Raw genomic sequence first — 26820 nt, forward strand, 5'->3', positions numbered from 1 at the left:
TCCAGGCCAAGGGCTGGCCTTGAGGGCGGAGTACTCAGAGGAGCAGAGCATGATGAGATTCAAGGGCGTGGGAGCACCGAAGGGCTCTTCTGCCCGCTGGCCAGGGCAGCTGGTGGGGAGGAGACACCCAGGTACCGAGAGAGAGTCCACCCCAGGCCTTTCTGTGTTGGGAGTGGAGGTGCAGGGGAGTAGCTTGAGTGCAGCATGGGACAGGGGCCTGTGTGCCCGCTGTTTTGTTATAGATCAAGGGCCACCCGTCCTGGAGACCCCAGCTCTGCCCATCACCCTGCCAGACACCGTCGCCATCTGTAAATCGCTGAGGGGCCAGGTCATGACCTTTGCCTAGACTGTAGCTCCTTCCAGCTCTGTTCTTTCTGGAGCTGAGCGCTGAACAGTATTTCTGGTCCACTGGCCAAGGGTATCCTTTTGCCCTTGCTTGCTGGGCCAGTGAGAATCTCTTTGGTCCTCAAGTTAAGTCCAGCCAGGGTGACTTGGAATTTATAGTGTGGTGGCTGAGAATGTCAACTGGAGAGAGCCTGTGAGCCAGGCTGCTTGGGTTCAGATCTCAGCTCTGCCACGTACTGGGTAGATGACCTGGAGCACGTCACTGACCTGCGTGATGCCTCAGTTTGTAATTACACACACGTGGGCACATACCTGCCCCTGCGTGTGAAACAGAGGTAATAATGCCCCCTCCCTCGTAGGGCTGTTATGGGGATTAAAGGAGATGAAACATATGAAGTGCTTGGTAGAGCAGTGCATGAGTGTGAGTGTGTTATTACTTTGCTTTTCCTCATCCTATTCAGGAAGGATGTAAGAGGCTGGATGGCGCAGGTTTAGTCCACCTGCCTGTAACGTGCACACGGTAGGGCTCTGTCTTGTTCAGCGCTCACTTTGGCACATGGCACTTAGTAGATACTCCTTACATGGGTGAGAGGACCTGCCCAGAGCTGATGGGCTGTTTTAAAGGCATTCTTAATTAAGGATCCTTCTGGCCTTATTATGAGTTTGTGAAAGGATGTTTCTTCTTGGGACATGAGACCCTTTCAGAGTCTACTCAGAAGGTAGGTTAAGCTGATGTGTGAGTCTTTCTCAAATTTTGTGTTAGATTGAACGCGAATGCTCACCAGAAAATGGTTCAAATACCTGGCCTTTCCCAAATGGTCTGCCATTAAAGGGGCTTTCTCTGAGGCACAGGGCACTTCCTCATCCACAGGGTGTCTGTAGGTGGATGTGGAGCTCTTGAGATAAGGATGTTCCCTGGGACCCTGTTTCTGGTCAGTAGCCCCTACTCAGAAAGAAAAAAAAAAAGGTCTTATTATGAAAATGTTCAAAGATACACCAAAGTGGAAAAGACAGTAGAATTAACTCTTACACATCCATCACCCAGCTGCACTGATTACCAACATTCTGCTGTTTTTGTCTGCCCTCAACTTCATTGTGTTTTGATGTTTCAGGAGTATTTTGAAGTAAATCCTAGAAATCATATCATGTCACCTGTAAATTCTTCAGCGTGTAACAGCCATATCACCTCAATGTGACCACCATGCCATCATCATACTCAGCACAAGTAACAATGATTCCTTAATATCATCATCAAAACAACCTTCCTGAGTTCTTTTCCCCCCACTGCCTCAAAGTCCACCTGTTGCAATTCGGTTGATAAGTCCTTTGAGCTTCTTTAATCCACGGTCCCCTCTCCCCACCCCCCACACATATCCACAGACACTTCATTGAAGAAACTGGGGCATTGGTCCTATAGACTTTCCCACATTGTAAACCCTGCCTACTGTATCCTCAAGGTGTCATTGAACATCACCCTGTATCCTCTGTATGTCACATAAACTGGTAAGTAGATCTAGAGCTCATTTAGATTCAGATTCAAGATCTTTTTTTCTTTTGCAGGACTACATCGTAAGTTGTGTTATGTGTTTCTGTTGCATCCCAAGGAGGCACCTAGTGTCTGTCCCACTTCTCGTGTTTTTAAGATTGATCAGTGGGTTCAGCTTTTGTCAGCCTGATCCCCCCCCCCCAATAAAAAGTTCTCTATCAGCTTTTCACCTGATTATCTTAGTAGCTGTTGATCATTGTCTATACCTACTATTTCATTAAGGATTAATTGCCCATCTCTATCATTTTTCCTGCATTTATTACTCATGACTCTTCTAAAAAGAACTTTCCCTCATTGACTTTGCCCTAAAATGAGTCTGAATTGGAAAGACAGGATCCATGCTTGATTCCCTTTATTCATCAATTAGCCTATTAAGAGTTGGTGTCTGGGCAACCTCCAAAGATCGAAGACGACCAGTGAGATTATTTTTTTAAGTATCATTATGAACTCTTTGGCTTTTTGTACATTTGATTGTTTGCATCCATTGTGTTCAAATTTTTGATGCTTGGCTTGTTTGGGGATGCCCCAGCTGTGTTACGGGCCCCCACTAAGTCGTGGGGTGTTGATGAGGTTTGGGACTATTAGAGTTGCAAAAAGTGCTTGAATGAACAGAAAAGAGGAAAAGGAGATGAGTGTGCTGTCAGAAACCCACATGAAGAAAGTGTTTCAAGCAGGACGGACTGGTCAGCTGGGTCATTCTTGATGCAATAGGAGAGAAGTTCTCATGAGCAGCCATTGATGTAGCAGTTGGAAGGTCACCGGTGATCTTGATAAGAGGGATTTAAGAGTGAAACATTTGAGTGGGCATGGGAACAACTGCGAAGAAAAAATTGTAGTGAGTATAAATCGTTTCAAAGAATGTTACTGTAAAGGGAAGGAACAAGATGGGATGGTAACTGGAAAGGGAAATGGGGTCGAGAACCCCTTTTTTTAACTCATTAAAAAAATTTTATTGAAGTATAGTTGATTTACAATGTTGTATTTCTGCTGTACAGCAAATGATTCAGTTATACATATATGTATTCTTTTTCACATTCTTTTCCATTATGGCTTATCACAGTATATTGAATATAGTTCCCTGTGCTGTACAGTAGGACCTCGTTTTGGATCCATCCCATATATAATAGTTTGCACCTGCTAACCCCAAACTCCCAATCCATCCCTCCCCCACACACACCCCCCTTGGCAACCACAGGTCTGTTCTCTATGTCTGTGAGTGTTTCTGTTTCATAGATATGTTCATTTGTGTAGTATTTTAGATTCCACATATAAGTGATATCATACGGTATTTGTCTTTTCCTGTCAACTTAGTATAATAATCTCTAGGTCCATCCATGTTGCTGCAAACAACATTCTTTTTTATGGCTGAGTAGTATTCCATTGTGTATATGTACCACATCTTCTTTATCCATTCCTCTGTTGATGGGCATGCAGGTTGTTTCCATGTCTTGGCTATTGTGAATAGTGCTGCTGTGAATATAGCAGCATGTATAGGGGTGCATGTATCTTTTTGAATTATGGTTTTCTCTGGATATATTTCCAGGAGTGGATTGCTGGATCATATGGTAACTGTTTTTAGTTTTTTGAGGAACCTCCATACTTTTCTTCATAGTGGCTGCACCAACTTACATTCCCACCAACAGAATAAGAGGGTTCCCTTTTCTCCACACCCTCTCCAGCATTTATTATTTGTAGACTTTTTAATGATGGCCATTCTGACCAATGTGACATGGTACCTCATCCTCATTGTAGTTTTGATTAGCAATGACAAGTGTCTTTTCATGTGTCTATTTGCCATCTGTATGTCTTCTTTGGAGAAATGTCTATGTCTTCTGCCCATTTTTCAATTGGATTGTTTGTTTTTTTGTTATTGAATTGTATGAGCTGTTCGTGTATTTTGGAAATTAATCCCTTGTTGGTAGCATCGTTTGCAAATCTTTTCTCCCAGTCCATAGGTTGTCTTTTCGTTTTGTTTATGGTTTCCTTTGCTGTGCAAAAGCTTTTAAGTTTAATTAGGTCCCATTTGTTTATTTTTGCTTTTATTTCTATTGCCTTGGGAGACTGACCTAAGAAAACATTAGTACGATTTTTGTCAGAATGTTTTGCTTATGTTCTCCTTCTAGGAGTTTTATGGTGTCATGTCTTATATTTAAGCCATTTTGAGTTTTTGTGTATGGTGTGAATGTGTGTTCTAACTTCATTGATTTACATGCCTCTGTCCTACTTTCCCAACACCACTTGGTAAAGGGGCTGTCTTTTCCCATTGTATATTCTTGCCTCCTTTGTCAAAGATTAATTAACCGTAGGTGTGTGAGTTTATTTCTCGGCTCTCCATTCTTTTCCATTGATCCATACATCTGTTTTTGTGCCAATACCATGCCATTTTGATTACTGTAGCTTTATAGTGTTGTCTGAAATCAGGTTGTGCCTCCTGATTTGTTCTTTATCTTCAGGATTGCATTGTCAATTCTGGTCTTTAATGGTTCCATATAAATTTTAGGATTATTTGTCCTAGTTTTGTGAAAAATGTCATGGGTAATTTGGTAGGGTTCACATTAAACCTGTAGATTGCTTTGGGTAGTATGGCCATTTTAACAATATTAATTCTTCTAATCCAAGAACACTTACTCATTTTTTAATGTTTGTTTTTTAAACTTTATTTTGAAATAAGTTTAGATTTATAGAAGAGTTACGAAGATAGTACAGGGTTCCCATACAACCTTTACCCAGCTTCCCCTAGTGGCAGCATCTTACATATACATGGTATGTTTATCAAAACTAAGGAATCAACAGCACAGTTAAATTGGTACAGTACTATTAACTAAACCAAACTCTGAAAGAATCATTTAGTGGAAGTCCAGGTGGCTTTTTCTAGAGGATGCTAAATTAGTTAACTGTTATTTTCTGAGCACCTACTATGTGCAGTCACTGTCTAGAAATTCAAGATAAGAAAGTATAAGACAGTTTATTTTAAGGAGCAAGTTTAATACTTTGGGAAACTTTTTTATGATTGAAAGTGGAAATGCTTTGGGGAAAAATGTTTTTTTGCAACTCTGCTTGAAAGAGAGGTGTAGAATGTGGCTGACTGGATGAATCATTGGAGTGATGAGGAGGTGGGAGGGGGCAGTGGGGAAGGTGGTACCCATTCTGGCAACAGTGCTCAGGAGAATTTGTACTGTGGGATGCAGAGCTGCAAGTGGGTACATGCGTGTGTGCAGGTACCAGTGTGTGGGCACATGCACTGATTGTCAAACAGCATCCAGTGTCATGTGCCTCCGCCTGAGATTTTTTTTAACTTTCTGAATGGAAAACAGCAATTTCCTTCATTCCTGCTTATTGTAGACGATCATATCCTGATAATTCAACCTGAGAGCTGTTATTTCATTTTATTTTAAATGAAACTCAAAGAGAAGTAGAGAAGTGTAGTGAGATGTTTTGTCTTTAATATTATTCTTTCCTATATGCACATTTGCAGCAAGCATGGAGATGACATTTAAAGATAACTCCTAACCCACCATCAAATCAAGGCGTGCATTTTAAAATGCTTTGTGTTTAGGAACCCAGACTGTCCTTGATGTTGAGCAGCTATCTTGATCCAATCTGAGCTCTTACAAACCCTGCAGGGGCCCGTTAGCCTTAGCTGGTCTCTTCCATCTCAGCCCCGTGTCCCATTTTGCTGTGCTCGAGTGTACCAAGATTCTGTCCATTTCTCTTTAATCGATATGATTGTGAAAAATCAAATAATACAAAAGCATGTAAAATAAAAAGCTGAAGTCCCCACCACCACTGCCCCGTGCCACTCCCTCGCCTAGAACAAAGTTCTGTGTAAAAATTTTGCTGGATATTCTTTTAGACAGTTTACAGTGCATTAACATGGAATACATATGAAATATGTATGCTTGTGCATTTCGTTCTTTTAACACACTACAAATTATGGATATCTATCAGAATGTACTTTGTATCTCTATGAATGACATCTAGATTGTTCCTAGTTTGGGGCTGTTAAAATTTGCAGTGAACAAACTTGTTCATTTGGTTTTTATGCACATAATCCTGTACAATTGCTAGAATTGTCATTTCTGGATCAAAAATTGACTGGTATTGTCAAACTGCTTTATAAAATGCCTAATCGATTTATAGTCTAATGGAGTATGAAAGTACCCATTCCCCTACCTTCTGGCTAATAGTAGATATTCTAAGTCTTTAAACTGTTTTTCCTAGTCAGTTGGGTGAAAGTTGCTTTTTTAAAAACATTTCCTGATTGCTCTCTAGCATTTATTTTTCCTTAAGTGTTTTTTTTTTTTTTTTTTTTTTTTTTTTTTTTTTTTTTTTTTTGTGGTACGCGAGCCTCTCACCGCTGTGGCCTCTCCCGTTGTGGAGCACAGGCTCCGGACGCGCTGGCTCAGCGGCCATGGCTCATGGGCCCAGCCGCTCCGTGGCATGTGGGATCTTCCCGGACCGGGGCATGAACCCGTGTCCCCTGCATCGGCAAGCGGATTCTCAAGCACTGCGCCACCAGGGAAGCCCTCCTTAAGTGTTTTAGCTACTTCTCTTTCTTCTTTGGAGAATGGTATGTTCACATTTTCTGTCCATCTTGATATCTGGTTTGTAACTCCTTATAGAATGAATGTTAATCCTTTGTTACATGTATTGCAGATATTTTTCCCAGTCTATTACTTGTCCCTGATTCTGTTTTTTATAATGTATACTAGAATTTTAAATTTATATATAATCAAATATGTCAGTCTTTTCCCTTGGTTTTTATGGATATACTTTCTTCTGATACTTTTGCAGGTCTTTAATCCACTGGGAATTAATTTTGTGCTGGATGAGGGATAGGGGTCCGACTTTTTCCATGTGGCTCTCCAGTTGCTCAGCACCATTTATCACACTTTTCCCCATGATTTGAAATGCCTCCTTTATCACATACTGAGTCCCCTCACTACTGTTTCCTAAGTCTACTTATTTGTTCCTACTCTGAAATCAAACTGTTTTCATTACTCACGCTTTTTAGTATATTCTGTCATTTCTTTACCACATCTTTTTCATCTTCAGGTTATTTAAACACAAATAGGTCTTATCGATAGCGATATAACTTCAGTTTCACAGGTAAAGTTATAAAGGGAGAATGACGGGGAATAGAAACTCTGGGGTTAACCTGAGTTCTGTGGTGGTCTGGATTTTGGTGGGCGCTCCAGTATCAACACTACAGAAGTACTTGGCATTTGACAAGTAGTTTGTTTTGTCTCAGTAAATTACAACATTTCTGTGAAGTAGGCAGTGTGAACAATGCTGTCCCATTTACCTACAGGGGAAGTGAGGGAGAGTGGTTAGATGGCTTGCCCATGTACACCTGGCTGGGAGTGACAAAGCCAGACGTGTGGGACTCAGCCTCCTTCCTCTCCTCTTGGAGGACTTTCCTCTCCACAGACTCCACCTTGAGCTTGTTCCCAAATCCTCCCTGCCGCTAAAGGGTGGGCTCTCCTCCATCTTTTGAGAGAGACTCAATTAACCAGAACACCCCATCACCAGAGCATTCCAGTTGGTGAGATTTTTAAATCCCGCTAAGCCTCTCTGTTGTAAGGAGCCTAGAGAGAAGAAACACGGAATGAGAGTGTGGTTGGCTGTGTGGTCTGATGGAAAGAACATGGTGCCCGGCATCCAGAGACCTTGCTTCCTGCGTGACTCACCTCACCTTTCTCCGTAACCTGCTCTCGTCTGTCAAGTAGGTAGGAATGTGCAGCTTAAGTCCCTTTCAGCTTTACCATCCTACAGTTTCATGATGGAAAAACGGGCCTTAGGGATCAAGGGGCGGTTGAGGTTGGCCGTTCTGATGAGCGATGAACAAGGAGTGTCTTAACTGTCTTCAGATATTTGATTAATTGTTGCAGTGACTATTGTTTGCATCTCCAGTGTTGACAGAAGAAGAAATTGCCTTGGACTGAAGCAAGGGAAAAGTTTGGTTTGATGTAGAGGGCTTTTGCACTCTACCGGTGATTAAATTCTGGAGTTGGGGCTCAAGAGAAATGGTGGAATCACCATTAATAAGAAAGAAAACTGACAACATTTGCCTATTGGGTCTCCAGGTGGGCTGGACTGAGACGGGGTGAATTGATAGTTCCCTAGCTTCAAGAAAGGGAAGTTTTAGACAGTTAGTAGCTTAGGCATTTTATGGATCCAGAAACTGGCAAGCTGGCTGGATGTCCTTCCTTCCAAGATGAGTTTCTTGTTATTTTCGTTGAAAAATCAACAAGATAGATGGGTAGCACTGAAGGTTCACGGACACAGAGGTCCATTACAAGAAGCATTTTAATACTCACTCTGAAAAGTGAAGTCTGTTTCTTACCATTATTGAGCCTTTCTGTTATTTAGAGGCAGCAGAAAAATCCAAAGCCATATTGGTTTTAATGACTAGTGAGCAACACATTTAACTGTGGAAGTGTAGATTTTACTGCATTAGTTACAGGGTGGAATACTTTTCTTCTTTCACCAGTCAGCCAACATGGGGTCTGCGTTTTTAAACCATCTTTGGATTGAATGAATCCCTTTACCCCATTTCTAAGACACATTTGCCAGCCATGGCTGTAATTGCCAGCATCACCATTAGAATCGTTTCGGGGCAGAACTTAGGCTCTGCCCCCAGACCCAGGATAAATAGTTCCCGTTGTGCAAGCACACCCCTCACCTGTGATGTCTCCCCAGCCAGCTGCCTCTGGTTCCCAGCAACTCCTCTCTCCCCAAATTAAAGATATGTTCTCTGGGTCTTAAGAAAAGGATCAAGATTTACATTTCAATGACTTTGTAGGATAATGTCGAAATTAGTGATTCAAATCCTGAAACGAATCCATGAGAGAGGTTGTAGGAAGGTCCTAAACAGGACAGGGCAGGATCACCGGGAGTGTTCATTATTCTGAGGAAATGCCTTTGACAAGGACAATGCTTGCTTGTTTCTGGTGTGACTGGTAGCTTCAGCACCTCTTCATTCTCCAGTCAATTGCAAAATCTTCAGAGTCCGCCCTCACATTCCTCCTCCTCCTCCTCAATTCTTGCTCGCCCTTCTCACTAACATTTATGTAGCACCTACTGTGTGCCAGCCAGTCTCTAAGCACTTTGAATGCATTCATTTGATTCTCACAGCTATCATCCCCATTACACAGGGGTAAGTAACTTGCCCCAGGCCTCATGCCTGGGACTGGGGTCAGGCTTCTAGCCAGCAGCGTGGCCCCAGCATCCATGCCCTTAGCCACCAGGCACGCTGCCTCCCCGGGGACAGCTCCCTTGACCTTGGCCTTCAGGTCTCAGCCTCAACGGCTGACCTCCTCCGCAAAGCCTTCCCAGCCGGCTGCACCCTCCGTCCCACGCCCGCCTTCACGGCCCCCTGAGCTTCTCCACGGCCCATGTTAGTGCAGTTACCACTCCTGCGCAACTGCTGGGTGTCTGCTGTGAGCTCCAAGGGAGCCGGGATTGGCTCCGTCTCCCCAGCACCCGGCACAGTGGATAGGAGTTAAAGTTGCAGGTCTGGAGAGTGAGAGATCTGGCCCCTCGTGCCCACGTGAACGCACAGGGGCTGGGGAAACCAGGGCCTGCTGGGTGCAGGGGCCAGCGGCCCATGGCCCGTTAGCTTTGGTGTGGCGGCAGAAGCGACGCCTGGCAACAGGAACCTGTGGGGAACACCGCCTTACTTCCTCTTCTGGGGACAGCCACCTCAGAAACCCAGGCGAAGGTCCGTTGGGTCCTGACCTTGGATCTGACGGGATGCCGTCGCTCTGGGGCAGGTACGGGAAACCCGGACTCCCCTGGGAGGCTGTCCCGTGCTGCCCACGTGATGCCAGCACCTCCAGGAGGGCTGCGGGAAGCAGGGGTCATGCCCAGCTGCCTCCAGCCCGTCCCCTCACCAGCCCTCTCACGTCATCTTTAATCCCATCTGCTGCTCTCGGCCTGCTCAGGGGAGCCCAGCAGGACAGTACCCAGGGCCAGCACGGCCCTGCACTGGGTGTGGGTGGTGAGCTTTGCGTCAGCGTATTCCTACTACTACTAATAGCCCACTGATTGCTTTGAGAGCTCGTCCTGAACTAGGATGATTTGTGGTTTAGAATGGGCCGTGGTTAATATGTTTAGATTACAGATAAAACATGCTACATAAGAAATGAATTAGAGTGTCTCCTTCTAATGTTTTCTTGAAGCCAGTCCCATCAAGCATAACTCTAAAGTATGATCCAGTTAGAAGTTTGAAAAAATTCAGACAAGGATTAGACTGATGGTCAGTGTTTTGTTACTTATAGGCCACTAACTTTAAGACTCTAAACGTTATTACAATGTTTCTGTTAGGATGGGGTCTGCTGTGCTTTGTAACAGCCCATCGGGCTGCACAGTGGTGGCCACAGTGCCTATGGCAGCTACTTGGGTCCCCACCTCCGTAACCTGATCGCCCCTGAAAACGCCCCATTCCTTCCAGACCCACTGTGACAGCTGCAGCCCCAGAGACTAATGACTACATGCACAAGCCTCACGCCAAACCCTGCAAGTCTTCTCAACTTTGGTCACCGGGGCCTTGTCAGTGCCAACGATAGCCTTTTTCCCTGTCGGCAACCATGGCAAAGTAAAATTTCCTTCAGGAATCCCCACACTTAAAAGGGACATGCAAGATGTAGGGACTGGGATTTAGGAACTTATTTATTTTTTGTAACAAGCATTTCATTTCACACGGAACAAGCTGTGATTCGACTCATGGCTGTCCTGCAGCCGTGGGTCTCATGCTTGGCTGCACCATAGAATTCTGGGGGGTTTTACAAATCTCAAGGTCCAGGCCACTCCCGAGGGCAACCACCCACAGTCTCTGCTTATTGAAAAATATATCCAACTGTGGGTGATGCAAGGCATCCACCTGAAGGGTGCAGCTGGGATTCTATGCTTTTCAGAGTTGAGAGATGGACGTGGTTTTTGTCCCAGCCTGCTGCTATGGAGCCTATTTTTCAAGAGTCATGATCCTTTAAGATATGGGCTGAGAGATAATATTTGTATTAAATCAAAATACTATATAGATTTTTCTGAGTATAATTGTGGAAAATGTCATTTTAAAATAACTTTAAAAAAACCATCTTCTTGGGAGGGAGGGAGACGCAAGAGGGAGGAGATATTGGAACATATGTATATGTATAGCTGATTCACTTTGTTGTAAAGCAGAAACTAACACACCATTGTAAAGCAATTATACTCCAATAAAGATGTTAAAAAAAAGACATCTTCTTTAAAACTATCTTTATTTTAAAAAAAACTGTCTTAAAATACCTAGAAATAAACCTGCCTAAGGAGGCAAAAGACCCGTCCGTACTTGGAAAACTATAAGATACTGATGAAAGAAACTGAAAATGACACAAACAGATGGAAAGATATACCGTGTTCTTGGATTGGAAGAATCAATATTGTCAAAATAACCATGCTACCCAAGCCAATCTACAGATTCAATGCAATCCCTATCAAATTACAGAACTAGAACAAAAATTTTTTTTAATTTGTATGAAAGCATATGTATATATTCTTTTACCTTCTCAAATCAATCTTGAGAAAGAAAAGCAGAGCTGGAGGAACCAGGCTTTTTGACTTCAGACTATACTACAAAGCTACAGTCATCAACACAGTGTGGTACTGGCACAAAAACAAATCAATGGAACAGGACTAAAATAAACCCATTCACCTATGGTCAATTAATCTACCACAAAGGAGGCAAGAATATACAATGGAGAAAAGACAGTCTCTTTGATAAGTGGTGCTGGGAAAACTGGACAGCTACATGTAAAAGAATGAAATTAGAACATTCTCTAACACCATGCACAAAAATAAACTCAAAATGGATTAAAGACCTAAATAAGACCAAATACTATAAAACTCCTAGCGGAAAACATAGGCAGGACCCCCTTTGACATAAATCGCAGCAATATCTTTTTGGATCCATCTCCTAGAGTAATGGAAATAAAAACAAAAATAAACAAATGGGACCTAATTAAACTTAAAAGCTTTTACACAGCAAAGGAAACCATAAACAAAACGAAAAGACAACCTACAGAATGGGAGAAAATATTTGCAGACGATGCTACTGACAAGGGATTCATTTCCAAAATAAACAGACAGCTCATACAGCTCAATATCAAAAAAAACCAAAACAAAAACCAAACAACCCAACTTAAAAAAATGAGCAGACCTAAATAGACAATTCTCCAAAGAAGACATACAGATGGCCAAACTTTGCACATGAAAAGATGCTCAATGTCGCTAATTATTAGAGAAATCCAAACCCAAACTACAATGAGGTATCACCTCACACCGGTCAGAATGGCCATCATCAAAAAGTCTACAAATAAATGCTGGAGCAGATGTGGAGAAAAAGGAACCCTCCTACACTGTTCATGGGAAAGTAAATTGGTACAGCCACTATGAGGAACATAGTGGGGTCCCTTAAAAAACTAAAAATAAGGCTACCATATGATCCTGCAATCCCACCCCTGGCATATATCTGGAGAAAACCATAATACAAAAGGATACGTGCACCCCAATGTTCATTGCAGCACTATTTACAATAGCCAGGACATGGAAGCAACCTAAATGTCCACTGACAGATGAATGGATCAAGAAGATATGGTACATATATACAGTGGAATACTACTCAACCATAAAAAAGAATAAAATAATGCCATTTGCAGCAACATGGATGGACCTAGAGATTATCATACTAAATGAGGTAGGTCAGATAGAGAAAAACAAATATCATAATACTGCTTATATGTGGAATCTTTTAAAAAATGATACAAATAAACTTATATACAAAGCAGAAGTAGACCCACATAGAAAACAAACTTAGGGCTACTGAAGGGGAAGGAGGAAGGAAGGGATCAATTAGGAATTTGGGATTAACATATACACACTACTATGTATAAAATAGATAACCAACGAGGTCCTACTGTACAGTACAGGGAACTACTCAATATTTTGTAATAATCTATAAGGAAAAAGAATCTGAAAAATACATATACATGTATAACTGGAAAAAAACCCTATCTTCTCTTCGAACAGAGCCTTCAGCCTTTCTGTAAGCTCTGGGGCTTGGGTGTGAAGTTTGCTCAAAAATCAAAAGGAAAACGACTGTACAATGTGGCTGTGTAAGGGTTTTCAATTCTGCCCTATAAAAATATATTAAAATGTGTTTTATTTTAGCAAATTTGCAAGCAGGAAAAGACTTACCTCATTAAATAATTTACTTAAAAGCTTGGAGACATGCTAAGAAATTGACGTGGGGCTTCTTGTTTGTTTTAAAAAGGTACTTGTCTCCACCGCCCCGGGGTGATGGGAGATGGCCGTGCCCTGACTTACCTGGTGGCACCTGAATCCCGCTTTCTGTCTTCTTTCTGCAAATGACGAGAAAGCAGAGCATGCTCAGCTGGCTCCGCTGCTTCCACAGAAGCTTCGATCTCTCCTTCAAAGTCATCCAGCTGCTGCTAGGAGTTAGAAACTTAGGAAGCGTGAATGGGGTACATGAGGCTATAGGACTTGTCACTGCAACATGATAAATACTCAGTACTCACAGTGCACTAAACTCATAGATGATTTATTGCTTTAAGTAACTAAACAAGAGAAGAGAAGAGACAGGATGTTGGTCAAGACGGTTGACACTCTCTCCAAGGTTTGCCAGCTGCATCTACTTAAAGCCACATTCTGGACGATATAAACACATCATAGCATACATGGGAAGTGACTTGGCTAATGACACATGATTAAAATAGCACGTAACAAGGGCTCGCCGCCAGTCGGTTTGCCTTGAAATGACAGAAAGAACGTGTGTTCATATGATGTGCTGAATACAAAATCTTTAAAAATTTTTGGCATTAACACTAACACGGAATACTTTCTTGGACATTCTGCAAGAGTGGGTACACACACAGAATTACCTCTTTATTTTCAGATTACCAGTATCTATGGGAACACTGGAGAAAAGCCAGGAGGTGGGGCACCTCCCCTCCCAATGTTATTTTCTTTGCCAAAGCAGCAAGGTTGGGGGGATGGGGGTTAGATGGAGAAAGGCAGCCGAATGGGCACCAGGGGTTGTTACAATCGCCAAGTAGCTGCAGCAGACAGCACGGGCTGGACACGGCCATCTCAGGGTGTGGGATGAACAATTCAGCCTTGACTTGCAGACAGGGAGGCCCGGGGATTTGGCCCGAAGGCCCCCTGGAGGTTCTGGGTGGGGGTGGACACAGGCACTGGATGGTCCAGCCCCTCCCTGGAGGAGTGGTGTGGAGCCGGAGCTGGGCCTCCAGCCCCCATGTCTGGAAGTAACCTGCCCTCTTGTGTTGTAACACCAGGGCCTTAACGACACATTTCAAATGGATGTGCAGAAACCAACACTGTCAGGGAGCCAGCCCTCCTCGGAGGGCTCAGGTAAGCTCGCGAGGAGAGGTCAAGCCAAGCCGAAGGGTAACACATGACACCAGGGCACATCAGCCCCCAGCCCAGCCGGCACTGTGCCCCAGGTCTGCCAGCTCTTCACGCCTCAGTACCACCTGATGAGCCTCAGTTGTCCTCTGCTGCTGCGGGCTCTGCAGCCACTTCCTCAGCATCCCCCTCCCCGGCATCCTCTCTAGGATCGGGACTGGGGTGCCCAATGCAGCCCCCCGCCAGGGCGGGGCTGTGGCCGAAGGGACCGTTCTGCACGGCCCCAGCCTCCACCCAGAGCCGGCCGTCAGGACGCAGCTTTTCTCCCGGGACCTCCGCCTGCACGGGGACCTTCACCTCCGCGGAGGCCCAGTCCTCCTGCTGCAGCCCCGGCACACGGTTTTCCCTGTCTCCGGCTTTGGGAAACTGGTCTTCTAGATTCCTCTCATTTTCCTCTGCTTGCTGCTTTCCTCTGGCACCGAGTTTACCTCTGGATTTCCTCATCTGCCTGTTGTGCATTTCGTCTCGGGAGAATCGCCACTGAAACTAGAAATCAGAGAAGATGGGGATAAATACATGCAGCCTCTGTGAACCTAGAGCTTCCCCTGGACGTTTGTTTGCATTCACGCCCCCGTCACTTCTGGCAGCAAGATGCAATGCCCGGTATTCCGGGAGCAGTGCATCCCTGGCACCAAACCGAATCACAGCCCAAACGTCACACCCACCCAGAGCCTGCCGATCCTGCCATGGCGTGTATTTTAGATGTGGATTTCAGGGTTTTGTGGGGGGGGGTGAGGGGTATTTCTTTCAACTGGCCCCATACCAAAGGCCTGGGAAAGAAGGTGCTGAAATCCTATCGTTTGGAGGACCAGGATGGGTGAGGGGACACAGGCCTATTCTTCCTAAGTGCCAGGGCTCCGGCCACTCTGAGCAGCTGTAGGTACCCCACACTGGCCACCCCCTCATCAGATCACCCCAGCCAGAAGGGCACAGAACCCGGGTGCTCAGGTCCCCCTGTAGGATGGGCGGGCTGACAGCCCCCAGCCAAGCCCCTCTCTGAGTCCGGCCACCTCCCCGAAGGTCTCACTCCCTTCCGGGGGCAAGCTACGACCAGTGACTGGTCCAGGCACGGACAACAGCCCATCCTCCTGTTTCCAGCTCTGGGCAACTCTAAAAGGCCATCCCTGCTCCAGAGCTACGGTCACAGCCCAACATCTCCCTCTCTGCCCACTCCTGCGCCCTCCTTCCCCAACAGGTGTTATTCCCAAGGGCACTCCCCCTAAAGCCGCCTCCCCCTCAATCCATCTCAGATGCCGCTTCCCAGGGAGCCCCACCTGCATTTCCTTGAAGTCTACGGAGCTCAGATAGGACCAAGCGCACGGTCAGCAACAGAGCTGGGCAAGGACGGGGTCACATCGAAGCCGTGGAGGGAGACCGCCCACGTGAAGAGTCCACCCCTCCCCACCGACTGGCCTGTGTTCTCATCTATACAATGGGGGGAGTAACTCTAACTTAAATCAGGGTCGATAACTTTTTCTGTACAGAGGCAGGTAATAAGGCTTTGCAGGCCTTATGTTCTCTGTTGCAGCCATTCAACTCTGCCATAGCACAAAAGCAGTCATGGGTAACACGTGAGCAAACGGGCATGACTGTGTTCTAATAAAGCTTTATCTACAAAAACAGGCAGTGGGCCGGATTTGGCCTGAGAGCCGTAGTTTGCCAAACTCTGCCTCAGAGGGTGTTTATTTCGATTCAATGATGCAAAAATCCACATAGCAGGCTTAGCACTGTGCCCAGCACACAATATACCAGGTGTGTCTGCTGTTACCATTACTGACACAGAATTTGAGTTCAGAAGGTCAGGGATACCATCTGTCCTCTGCACTCCTGCATCCCAGGGATACAGCACGGAGCCTGGCTCAGAGAAGGTGCTCAAAACCTTTTGTGAGATGGATGAATGGAAGGATGGCGGAGCCCAGCCAAGCTAGCCAAGCTCCCTGTTTCAGGGGAGCCGGTCCTGAAATTTAAAGAGTCAAAACACAGCCTGGGGCTTAGTGGGGAGTTACTGGTGCATCCACACAGCGGGTCTGGCTGATCTCCAGAAAGAGAAATTAACTTGAGGAAGAAAAGAGGGGGAAAAATTCAAAGTCCTGCTGAGTCTGCTGACAGCAGGAGCTGCTCTGGAGGAAGACAGTTTGGGAGTCTGTGTGCTTGGAATAAATCCGGGCGAATGAGCTAGAGCAGACACAGAAACGTGAAGGGTGGTAAAGGAAGACTCGGAGAAATGGGTCCCTGTGTTTACAAAAGAGGCATGCGCTCCTGGGTAACAACGCAGTGAGAACTGTGGTCTTCTTCGACTCCCCAAACATAAGGGGTCCCCCAGTCTTCCTGAGCAAAGGCCCCTCTGAGCCCTGCCATCCTGGCGCCCAGGTCCCCGGTGCCCAGAGTCAGAGGCCGGGAGCTGTGTGCTGCACACCTCGGGTGACACCAGCCACAGGGCCCTGGGGACGTGCCAGGCCCAGCTGTGGGCCTGTGCACGGAGAACAAGAGCGAAGCCCCAAGAGGAGAGTGCTGGGTGGGGGAGGACTGGAGTCAGGAGGCCCCGGGGAGAGACGGGTCTTGCTGGGAAGAGAATCGGGGGCCTGGACCCCAGGCAAGGGCCTCGGCCACCCCGCAGGTGCAGCTGCGGGCCCCAGGGACACGCGGGTGCGCTTGAAGTTCCTCTTCTTTCTTTCGTTTCATTTCTTTCCACTTGAGTCGCAGCACACTGGTTTCACCAAATATGGACTTAAATCTAAGCCATTCTGTGACTGAAAGAAAAATAAAGGGAGCCATCCATTCGAATGACTTCTGGCGAGGCAAGAGAGGGGAGCCCAGGAGGGCATTTGCACCATCAGTGGAAAACCATTTCCTAAGGCTTTACCGTGCAGAGTTAATCTGAGTACTTCGCTAGGAAGAAGCAAAAGTGCACCGTGTAAATTTTTAAAAATCTGCCGACTTTGTGGTGTTTTCGGTGGTAGAAGTCTACTTCCTCAAATAAGACATCTGCCTAAACACACTCAGGGCTCCGAGGCTGAACACATCCTGGGGTTCGTGTGTTGAGCCCCTTTTGGACAAGACTGGTAAATTTGAATATTCCATCAAAGAAGAGGAAAAGGAGTGAAGTGCGCGCTGAGGTTAGGATTGAACATTTCTCTTGTCTTCCTCTACCCGCCCTCCCCGCAAATCCCAAGTGAGTTCACCTACAATGTTGGCTGGGTTTCCCCAGGGCACTCTTTTTGGGGGTTCTCTTGTACGATGGCTGATGGACTTCCCTCTGGGGGTAGTTTGAGCTTCTTCCACCCAAGCCATGAGTTTGCAACAATGGACCCCCTCTGCAGGTGAAGTGATGCCTCAGATCCCAACCCAGAGACACTCACTTCAGTAGACACTGCCCAGCAGGCATCTTAACCCTAACCACCAGTGCAGGACCAGGACCTCTGACCTCAGCACAGATGCTGCAGCCTCCAGTGCCAGCCCCGCATGGCTCTTGGGTACCACGCAATCGTGCTTCATAACTGCTGCCTTGTTGTGTGCAGAAGCTACTGCATTTTAATTCCAGCCCAAATGGAAGAGCCTTTTTTTTTTTTTTTTTTTTTAATGGATGTCTCCAAACAGTCAGACCCTCTGCATTTTTCATGTTCTTAGAGAAAGGCCAGTCAAACTGGCCTATATATAGCGATCTGAGAGGCAGTCAACTCTCAGAGAAGGTGGAGGAAGTTTTACTTTTGCCGAAAAACTGGAAAGATTGCTTCGGCTGAAAGGCCCTAAATGCTAAGACACCAAAGCATTACACGTAGTGCGGTGGCTAAGACCCCGGTTCAAACCCCGGTCCTGGCATTCGTTAGCTGTTTGTCTTCGGGCAACTTATTAATCTCCAAAGGAGCCGCCCCTGCCCCCAGGTCTGGGTGCACACCCCGGGGGCCAACTCACACCGTAGTGGATGGGCACGGCACCCTCTGCGGTGGGCGGTGTATAGCTGTGCCCATTCTACCTGTGCCAGACTCCATCCTGGACCCTGGCTATATTCTAATGCAAACCCGATGTCCTCTCAGAGGCTGCTCTTGCTATAAATAAACAACAGACTCATGGCTCCTCGGGTGCCTGGCCATATCCAGTTTCTTGTAGAGGATCACACTGCATTGACCTCCTGATATAATACAACAGAAGGACACAGACTGGAAAGGGCCTGTGGCGGGCACACCAGACACTTTCTCCAGGACACTGCCTGGGCTGCTGGGCAGAGAAAGATTTGGGACTGTCCATGCCGAGCTGGATGGGAACTACTCCAGCCAATGTTTTTCTGTCCTTCGGAGTCATCCCAGAAAAATCTGCCAAGCCAAATGTCTTCAAGGACTGCACAGTTTTCTGTGTCCTCAGATGGGGAGTGGTGATGTCACTGACTCTCCAAGCTGCCCGGGGTCCCCAAGCCACCACAGCTGTCCCGGTGCTGCAGCCAGGTCACCGGAGGCTCTGGCTGGACTCTTCTCCTTTCCTTCTCTCCTTTTGAAGGGGGCATTCTCATGAAGCAGGGAAGTAGCAGTGGCCAAAACTCAGGCTCTATATAATCTAAAAGCTAAACGTTCTGAGTGTCTCACACTGTGACAAGCTTTCTCATTTCCCTGACTCCCCAAAGCGGTATTCTCATTAGGCATTGTTAGCACCATTATTATGATGAGCATGCAGAGGTTCAGAGGGGTTAAGTAACTCGCCCAAGGTCACACAGCTAGAAAACAGCCTAGCTGAAATTCAAACACAGGTTTCTCTGGCTCCACACTAATCTTCCACCTGCTCATTCTTGGTGGGTGAAAAGGCATTCCAGGCTCATGTTCCAGAAGGAACGGAGGAGAGGAAGCCAGGGGGAGAGGGCACACACCTTCGGAATAGCTCAGCCCGTCCCCTAAGTGCCTCAGCTTTCAGACTTCATGGTGTTCGGATTCATCTGCTAGGTCAGGTGCTTGACTCATGAAGCCAAGGGGTCAGCTAATGGAAGTCCAGCTATAACTGCCATGAAAGATGCTTTGGTTTGTCTTACTAAAAACAAATATCTACACTGAGGGCTCCCTGACAGGCCCATTCTTTAAAGATCAATAATAATAAAATTTGAATGGAGATCCACACAGTGAGGCTGGAAGGGGCCCTAAACTATTCAACTCAGACACTGGCTCTCAGACGCGAGCGGGCATCAGAATCTCCTGGGGGGCTCCTTCAGACAGGGGTCCCCCACCCTGTCCCGGAGCTTCTGACTCAGGGGGCCTGGGGAGGAGAGGGAGACTGGCATTTTTAACCAGCTCCTGGGTGATGCTGGTACTGCTGGTTCACGGGCCACAGTGTGAGAACTAATCATGTAAGAACAACACCTGGGCAGGGTTTCACCGTGTGGAACAGGGTCCCCAGTCCTCGCACAGCCCCAGCCCTGTGTCCCTGGGAGGGCCTCCTCCACCATCGCGCCCCCTTCCCTTCACCAGCAGGAGTCCCTTCCTCCTTTGCTGGGGACAGTCACAGTCTTTATGGAACAGCCAAAACTACAGTTGGCCCTTGGACGATGCAGGTCCACTTACACGCGGACGGTTGGCAAGAGTAAAAAGTACAGTGCTGCTCGGTCAGTGGTTGGTTGCATCCTCGGGTCAGGGAACCTTGGATACAGAGGGCCCACTACAAATTACACTCGGATTAACCTCCACGTTGCTCAAGGGTCGACTGTATTTCAGATCCGAGGCGGAAGAGCTTTCCGTGCGCAGGCTCTGAGGGTTGAACTGTAGCATCCACAGCCTGAAGGATGCATCACATCCTGAACAGTTCCAGGGTGAGTCTCTGAACCCAACCAGCAGCTGCAAGTTGAGCAGGCTGGATGGGCCTTCCTGAGCCGGGTGTGTGTGGCACGTGAGTGCACTGCCGGCACCTAAACTGAGAAAAACCCCGACTAGCTGTCCACGCCAGAAGTGCGTGCAGAAAAGGAAAAATCCTCAGCTTTACAGCAGCGTGTGTGTCCAGAGCTCCACGTCAGCAGGGCTGGTGATTTCATTCACACATTAAGAAACCGTCCGTATCTGCCTCCACTTCAAGTAATTTAGTGGGAAGGCAGACTTCTCCCGTGTCGTAGAAATCACCTGTTACCTTCCAAGGAGGTTAATATTTGCTTTGAAAGCCATACTCAGAGGTACACAGAGAGGTTTCTTTCAAACGCTGAAAAGTCTTGACTGGAGGTTTTTTTGTCCACTTGGCTGATTAAAGACGACTAAATATGCTGCATCCTTGATGTTTGAATCTTGCAATCTCTTGTCTGAAATTTCAGTGCTAGACATACTATGCATGTCCCAGGCTCAGAAGTTTGATTATTCACTCATTGATCCAGCAAGTATTTGTGGAGTACTAACTAAAAGCCAGGCACTGGGCATACAACAGTGAGGACAAAAAGGGGCTGCTCTCACGGAATGAACGTCTGATTCTACTGGTGGAGGATTGATCACAAATAATTACAAACGGAGAGGAGAGGAACATGGTTCTTCCCAGTGAATCACAGAGGAGCCTGGCTTGGTCTAAAAGGAGAGAACATTATCTCCAAAAAATACAAAGGAAGAGAACATCTGGGGCAGAGGAGCTGCCCAAGCAAAGGCCCTGTGGCAGCGAGGGGCATGGATACGCATGAAGGCCAGAGTAGCTGGAATGCAGAAGATTGGGGCCAGAGCCCACAGGGCCGTGTGGACCACCGTACAGGCTTCCATCTTTATCTTAAGAAAAACCCAAAGCTTTAGAACCATTTTAAGCAGTGGGGTGACATGATTCAATTTACTGTTTTTCAAAGTTCACTTTGGCTCTGAGTGGAGAACACATCTGAAGGGGAGACCTGTCATCAGGAGATCGGAGTAGTCTAGGCAGGTGGTGATGGAGAGAAGAGGGGGTTCCAGAGTGCCTAGGACCTAAAACAGATGTGCCTTAAGGACAGACTGAATACGGTGGGAAGGAGATGGAAGCACCAAGGGCAACCTCTAGGTGGGTGGGAGCCTCTGGGCCATGGAAGCGCTGTTCCTCTAAGGTCGGGGGGTGGGGTGACGGCCGGTGCAGGAAAGGGCAAGGTCACGGGTAGCCGCAGGGCAGGTGGAGCTGGGGTCCCAGGGGAGAAGCCAGGGCTGAACATGCAGAGGTAAGACTTGTCGACACAGAGGTGTTGAGTGAGATTTTCTCACTCTGGGGCTGGATGAGATTTTCTTTTTTTTTTTTTTTTTTTTTTTTTTTGCGGTATGCGGGCCTCTCACTGTTGTGGCCTCTCCCGTTGCGGAGCACAGGCTCCGGACGCGCAGGCCCAGCGGCCATGGCTCACGGGCTTAGTTGCTCCGCGGCATGTGGGATCTTCCCGGACCAGGGCACGAACCCGTGTCTCCTGCATCGGCAGGCGGATTCTCAACCACTGCGCCACCAGGGAAGCCCTGGAGGAGATTTTCTAAGGAAGAGGTGAGAGAAAATGGGGAGACACGGGTCTAGAAATGAGCAACTAGGTGGGAAACCAGGCGAGAGTGGTGGCACAGCCGAGAGAAAACGGCGCTTCGAGGGTTGGAGGGCACGAACGGTGTCAGTGACGTGGGGGACTAGGGCGCGGTGGGGATGGAGCCGTGGCCACGGGGCGGGGGGTCAGCTGAGCGAGGCGTGTATGATGGGGGTGATGGGATGGTACAGTCCCCCCATCTGGGGCTGTAACAGAGAGGTGGCCTCCCCAGGTCACACAGAGAACAGCGCTCGCCACCCCAAGCCCTGGAATGAGCAGGTCTGCCCGGGGTTCGTGCAGCTCACTGGGGGTGGACGTCTCTACTGACCAGAAAAGGCTGACTCCCACCTCCCTAGATTTCCCCTGAGGTACGCCGTCCTGCTTTCTTACAGCAGCCTGAAAGCTCTACCCCTAACATCTCCCTGCCCTCGGGTTTCCACTGGCTTGTCCCCCGGGTGAGATGTGCAGCCTTCACCAGGATCAAGCCACCTGTCTGTCCTTTGGGAGCTGCTGGCGCCACAACCAGGACACGCTGGCAGGAAAAGGCAGCACCACGTCCTCCTCGTCAGGGCAAAAGCTGGGCTTTGCCTGGCGTCTGGTGGGAGACCTCGGCGGCGCTGCTAGAATGCTGCGTGGGTGCACGCGGCTCCACAGCCCAGGCCAAGCTGTGGCTGGTGGCAGCCCGGGGCCATCCGTCTTCCAGCTGGTGGCTGACTGCTCCTGCTGGGCAATGGTGGCTTTGGTGGCTGCCTTCTGGTCCTCTGCTGCTGTCACCTGTCACACTGGCATCTCCGAGCCTGGAGAGCCCTTCCTCTGCGCTGCACCCCAGCTGGCTCCAGAGCTACTTCCCTGGCGTTCCTCCCACTGGTGGCCACCCCGCCCTTGGATTTGTTAGCTGCAGAGGGGCCGCTCCAATCTGTTCACTTGCTTGGTGCTCCTGTCCGGGCTCCGTGTCCCAAGAACACGAGGCACCGCGGGTGGGGAGCTCGGGGATGGTGCCCGGCGAGGGGACGGGTGGGTCCGGTGGGCTCTGCCCCACAGTGTGGCCTTGTCCGTCACAGGGGGAGCCAGCTGGCTCCGGGGGCTTGGCAGGTTCCCTCGACTCTCTTCCCAAGTGACCGTGAACGCCCACGGGAGGAGCACCCAAGGGGGCAAAGCACGGGGGTGTGAGAGATCGGAATCATGTCACACGAGGGGAGGACTTGGCCTCAGGCTCAGGAAACACGGGAAAAACTCTGAGAACAGCCACGTCTCTCAGTGCCACTGTGTTTCTGGGACAGTTCACGTGACGTCCAGGGAAAAGGGAAAGGCCCCTGGCCGTCCCAGGACAGCCTGGCCTGAGGACTCACTCCGGAGGGGAGATGCCCTCTGCCGGTAGCAGCCACTGCCACTCAGACCTGCAGGGCGGGGCCTGTGGGGAAGGCCGTCTGGCAGCTTCCCTCTGCCAAGATCCCCAAACTTATGACGTCCCAAGGGACGGGGCGGGGCGTCAACCAGCTTGTAACGAGATTAAGAGATACAGCGAAGCTGGGCATGCGCTCAGCCGTCCCAGCCGGGGTCAGAGTGCAGCGGCCTTCCCACTCCCCCTTCAGCCTCGCAAACGCTGGTGCATCCTCTTAGGAGACCACGACAAGGCCCTCCGGCACCCTCACCTGCCCAGGATGTGACTCATGTCGCCGAGAGGCTCAGGTGTCCCCCACACCCCCGGGCTCCGGTGAGCAAAACGGAGCAAGCAAAACAAAGCAGCCAAGATCACTCACCTTTGATTCCTTCTTCTTGATTTTCTGAGGTAGACACGGTCTCTGAAGAAAGACTACCTGCTTGGTGGATACGTTCCCCTCCCTGTAACACAGGCAGAGCTGAGAATGAGTCCTTTATACCTGGAGGATCCCCGCACCTCACACGGAGGCCGCCGTCCTGAACTTCATCCAAGCCGGCTGCCCGTGGGAAGGAAGGTGGCCACCGACAGTGAGAGGTCGGAGGTCAAGAAGCCCCCCACCTTCCCACCCCCGGGCCACCCACCCTTGCTTGCTATCTCAGGGGCCCAACCAACTAAAGCTTTATGTGCTTCCTTGAAAGGCAGCTTCCTGGCTGAAAAGCCCCTTTCCCGTGATGTGAAATGACAGCCACCATCTTGGCCAGGTGATGACAAAGTGACCTCGCTGAATATCGGAGGGTGGAGGCCTCTTCCAAGTCTGTCTTTGGGAATGAGGCCAAGGAGGGACCTGGGCGGCCTGGGATGGGCGGCCAGTGAGGACCTGAGCGATTACAGGAGCTTGGGCAGGGGGCCTGGCCGCGCAGGGGTCTGGCCACCGCCCTGAGTCACCCTGAGTCACCCTTGTGGGCAGATCATTGTTTTCTGGCCACCGCGAACCCCGCGCCTTCGGATCACTTGCTTAAACCTCTATTTGGCAGACGTCTTCTCTGCTGAGGTGATGTGTCACTACATGGGGTGTTGGAGGGAAAGGAGGGAGAGGACTATTTTGTGCCCGGGCCGGGCTGGGCGATTGCAGCCGGCGCTCCAAACAATGGGACCCCTGCTTTCACCAACGGGACAGGACAGGACAGCTCATCTCGGTCAAGGAGCAGACCGGGGGTCACACAGCGGGGATTCTGCCCGGTCCCACGCACTCTCCACTCCTCTGCAAGGGTCATTTAAGGCCAGGAAGGTGGAGGATCACGGAGGCTTATTTAGAAGGTGGGACTGCTTGAAACAGAGAGACCGTCCCTACCCTCTGGGCTGCCACAGAGCCAGCGGGGGCTTCACGTTCAAATACATTCTCAGAGGGGCTCTTGTCCTCTGGAACAGAAGACAGGCAGCATTCTTAGTTGCATGGACTAGGAAACTGGCTCAAAGAAGCTACGTGGACTTGACCAAGGTAGACAGCAATCGGCCGACTCAGGACTTGGGTTCAAGCTCTGGGTCACAAATCCGGGGTCCCTTCCCCTCCACGGCACCACACTGTGCCCAGAGAAATCTTGGCCAAGAAGCAATACGGAAGTCTCCCGGTGGCCCGGGGCCCAAGGGCGGCTGCAGACTGGCTCCTGCAGCTGCACAGACCCCGGGGGGTCTGTGATGAGGGGGGACGTGATGAGGGCCGAGGAGAGGCAGTGATGGGCGCCCACACTCCCACCTCCGTCTGTGCTCTGGGGCTCCACCGCCTGCCGTCCCCCAGGTCACTAGGCTCGCCTCAGGCCGTCCGTCACCTGCGGGCGTGTGCACACAGCAGGACTCAGGGAGTGCGGGGCTGAGGGCCACGGGAGGGGGCACCCCCAGAGGTCAGCAAAGAGATGGCCCGTTGTAGACTGAGGGTCTAGTCGCGGGTTCTGCCACTTGCTGGCTGTGTGGCAGCCTTGGGTATGTAATGGAGCCTCTCTGAGCCTCAGTTTCTACATCTGTACAATGGGAACCACATCTATGCTCACCACCCCACAGGTAGTTAGAAGGACCAGCTTGACAGCAAACGCAAAAGACAGATGGAAGGGCTTTTAGGGTTGGTAAGACTAGGATAAGCCCACGGGCTCAAGGGACAGCAGGCAGAGCTGAGGGTGGACAAACGACCATGAACGTGAAATCGTAGGGAGGGCCACAGCCAGGGCTGAGACTCCAGGGCCTCACGTCCCCTTGGTGGGGCTACTGACCAGCGCCATGACCTTGGGCTAGCGCTTCAACCTCCCCGGCCACACTTTCCTCAGCTATAAAATCGGTTAAATACAACCAAAAAATCCCACCTCACTTCACAGGATTTTTTGAGGACTAGATGAGACTTTGCATGCAACGTGCCTGCCTAGCCCAGCACGGGCCACACAGCAGATGCTGAGTTTCTTTTGCATCTGAGAGCCCTGGGTCCCCTCAGCCCAGGTGACAGGCTAGGCAGCAATGGCTCACTGGCCGAGGCTCCCCACGTGGGAAGAGGGGTGCTCCGGGTGGGGGGTAGTTAAGACTCTGAAATCCCGACCCTGGCATTTCCCAGGTGGAGAACTGATGTAACAGCACCAGACTCACAGGGATTCAATAAGTTACGCACGGAAGAGCTTATGGGAAACAGTGCAAGTGTTCAGTAACAGTAATGATGGTTATTGTTACCTCGTTGTCTTGACAACAGGAGTTGGCAGCACACAGGTGAGTTGCCAGCCGTAGGCGGCCAGTGAGTTCAGCAGGGGCACGTAGTCTGTCTGCACTTCGACACCCTGGGGAGAAAGGCCACAGTCAGGGCTGCAGCTGCCTCAAGCCAATGACGTCTGAGGGACGGAGAGGGGACCGTCCAACCCACCAACCCAACAAAGCAGAAAGGGGCGGGATGCCCTGTAGCCTGGGGCCCTACTCCAGCTCCGAAGATGCTTCAGGAGCTTGGAGCCCAACTGCCAACATGGGATTTCTTTCCAGCCCCGACACAGTCTGTGCAGTCGGCAAAGAGAAAGAGCCAAAGGGTCGATCCATTCATTTTGTTTTACTCTTGTCTGGACAAATAGCCTCCTGTGAGTTTCACTGAAGAAACACCATCACTTCTCCTCCAAGACATACCTAAACCCATGACCACACCCGCTGCTCAGAGGGTTTCAGAGCATCTTGTGGGGAGTGAAATTACATTTGACAAACGATCGAGTCATCTGCATCCAGCCACAGCGGCAACACACACACACACACACACACACACACACACACACACACCCTGCACGTGCACACAAACAAGGAGCTTCCCCTGTGTTACACATCCTGCCGTAAAGGAGTAGATGAAAGCTGTTTCATTTGAAATCAGGGAGGAGCGAGAGGAGGGGACTGACGCTCGCCTTTCAATTTAAAAACCCAGTCCTGCTCCCACAGGGAGACAATCTCACTGTGAGGCCACCAGCCCGGGCCTCACAGCCTGCTTCCTCGAGAGGCCGGCTAACTTCCGACTCCAGCCCCACCCCTCCCTGCGTAGACTCTGCACCCACTCTCTGCTCGGTCAGCTCCTGGCAGTGGCTTCAAACACTGCCGACG

At 49.0% G+C, this 26820-nt stretch overlaps 1 protein-coding gene across 2 annotated transcripts in view; it reads right to left on the bottom strand.

Moving 5' to 3' along the window:
- Window positions 1-13474: 13474 nt before the first annotated feature.
- The window catches only part of RFTN1 (raftlin, lipid raft linker 1), a 205274-nt gene continuing 191928 nt past the window's right edge, over window positions 13475-26820 (bottom strand). For both annotated transcript variants that reach the window (XM_059065039.2, XM_059065038.2), the window contains exons 8-10: window positions 25924-26027; window positions 23597-23678; window positions 13475-14860 (exon numbers count right to left, since the gene is read on the bottom strand). In XM_059065039.2, the coding sequence (XP_058921022.1) occupies window positions 14453-14860; window positions 23597-23678; window positions 25924-26027 (594 nt within the window). In that variant the 3' untranslated portion in view covers window positions 13475-14452. The remainder of the gene's footprint in view (window positions 14861-23596; window positions 23679-25923; window positions 26028-26820) is intronic.

This window comes from Kogia breviceps, chromosome 5, assembly GCF_026419965.1.
Source record: "Kogia breviceps isolate mKogBre1 chromosome 5, mKogBre1 haplotype 1, whole genome shotgun sequence".
NCBI lineage: Eukaryota > Metazoa > Chordata > Mammalia > Artiodactyla > Physeteridae > Kogia > Kogia breviceps.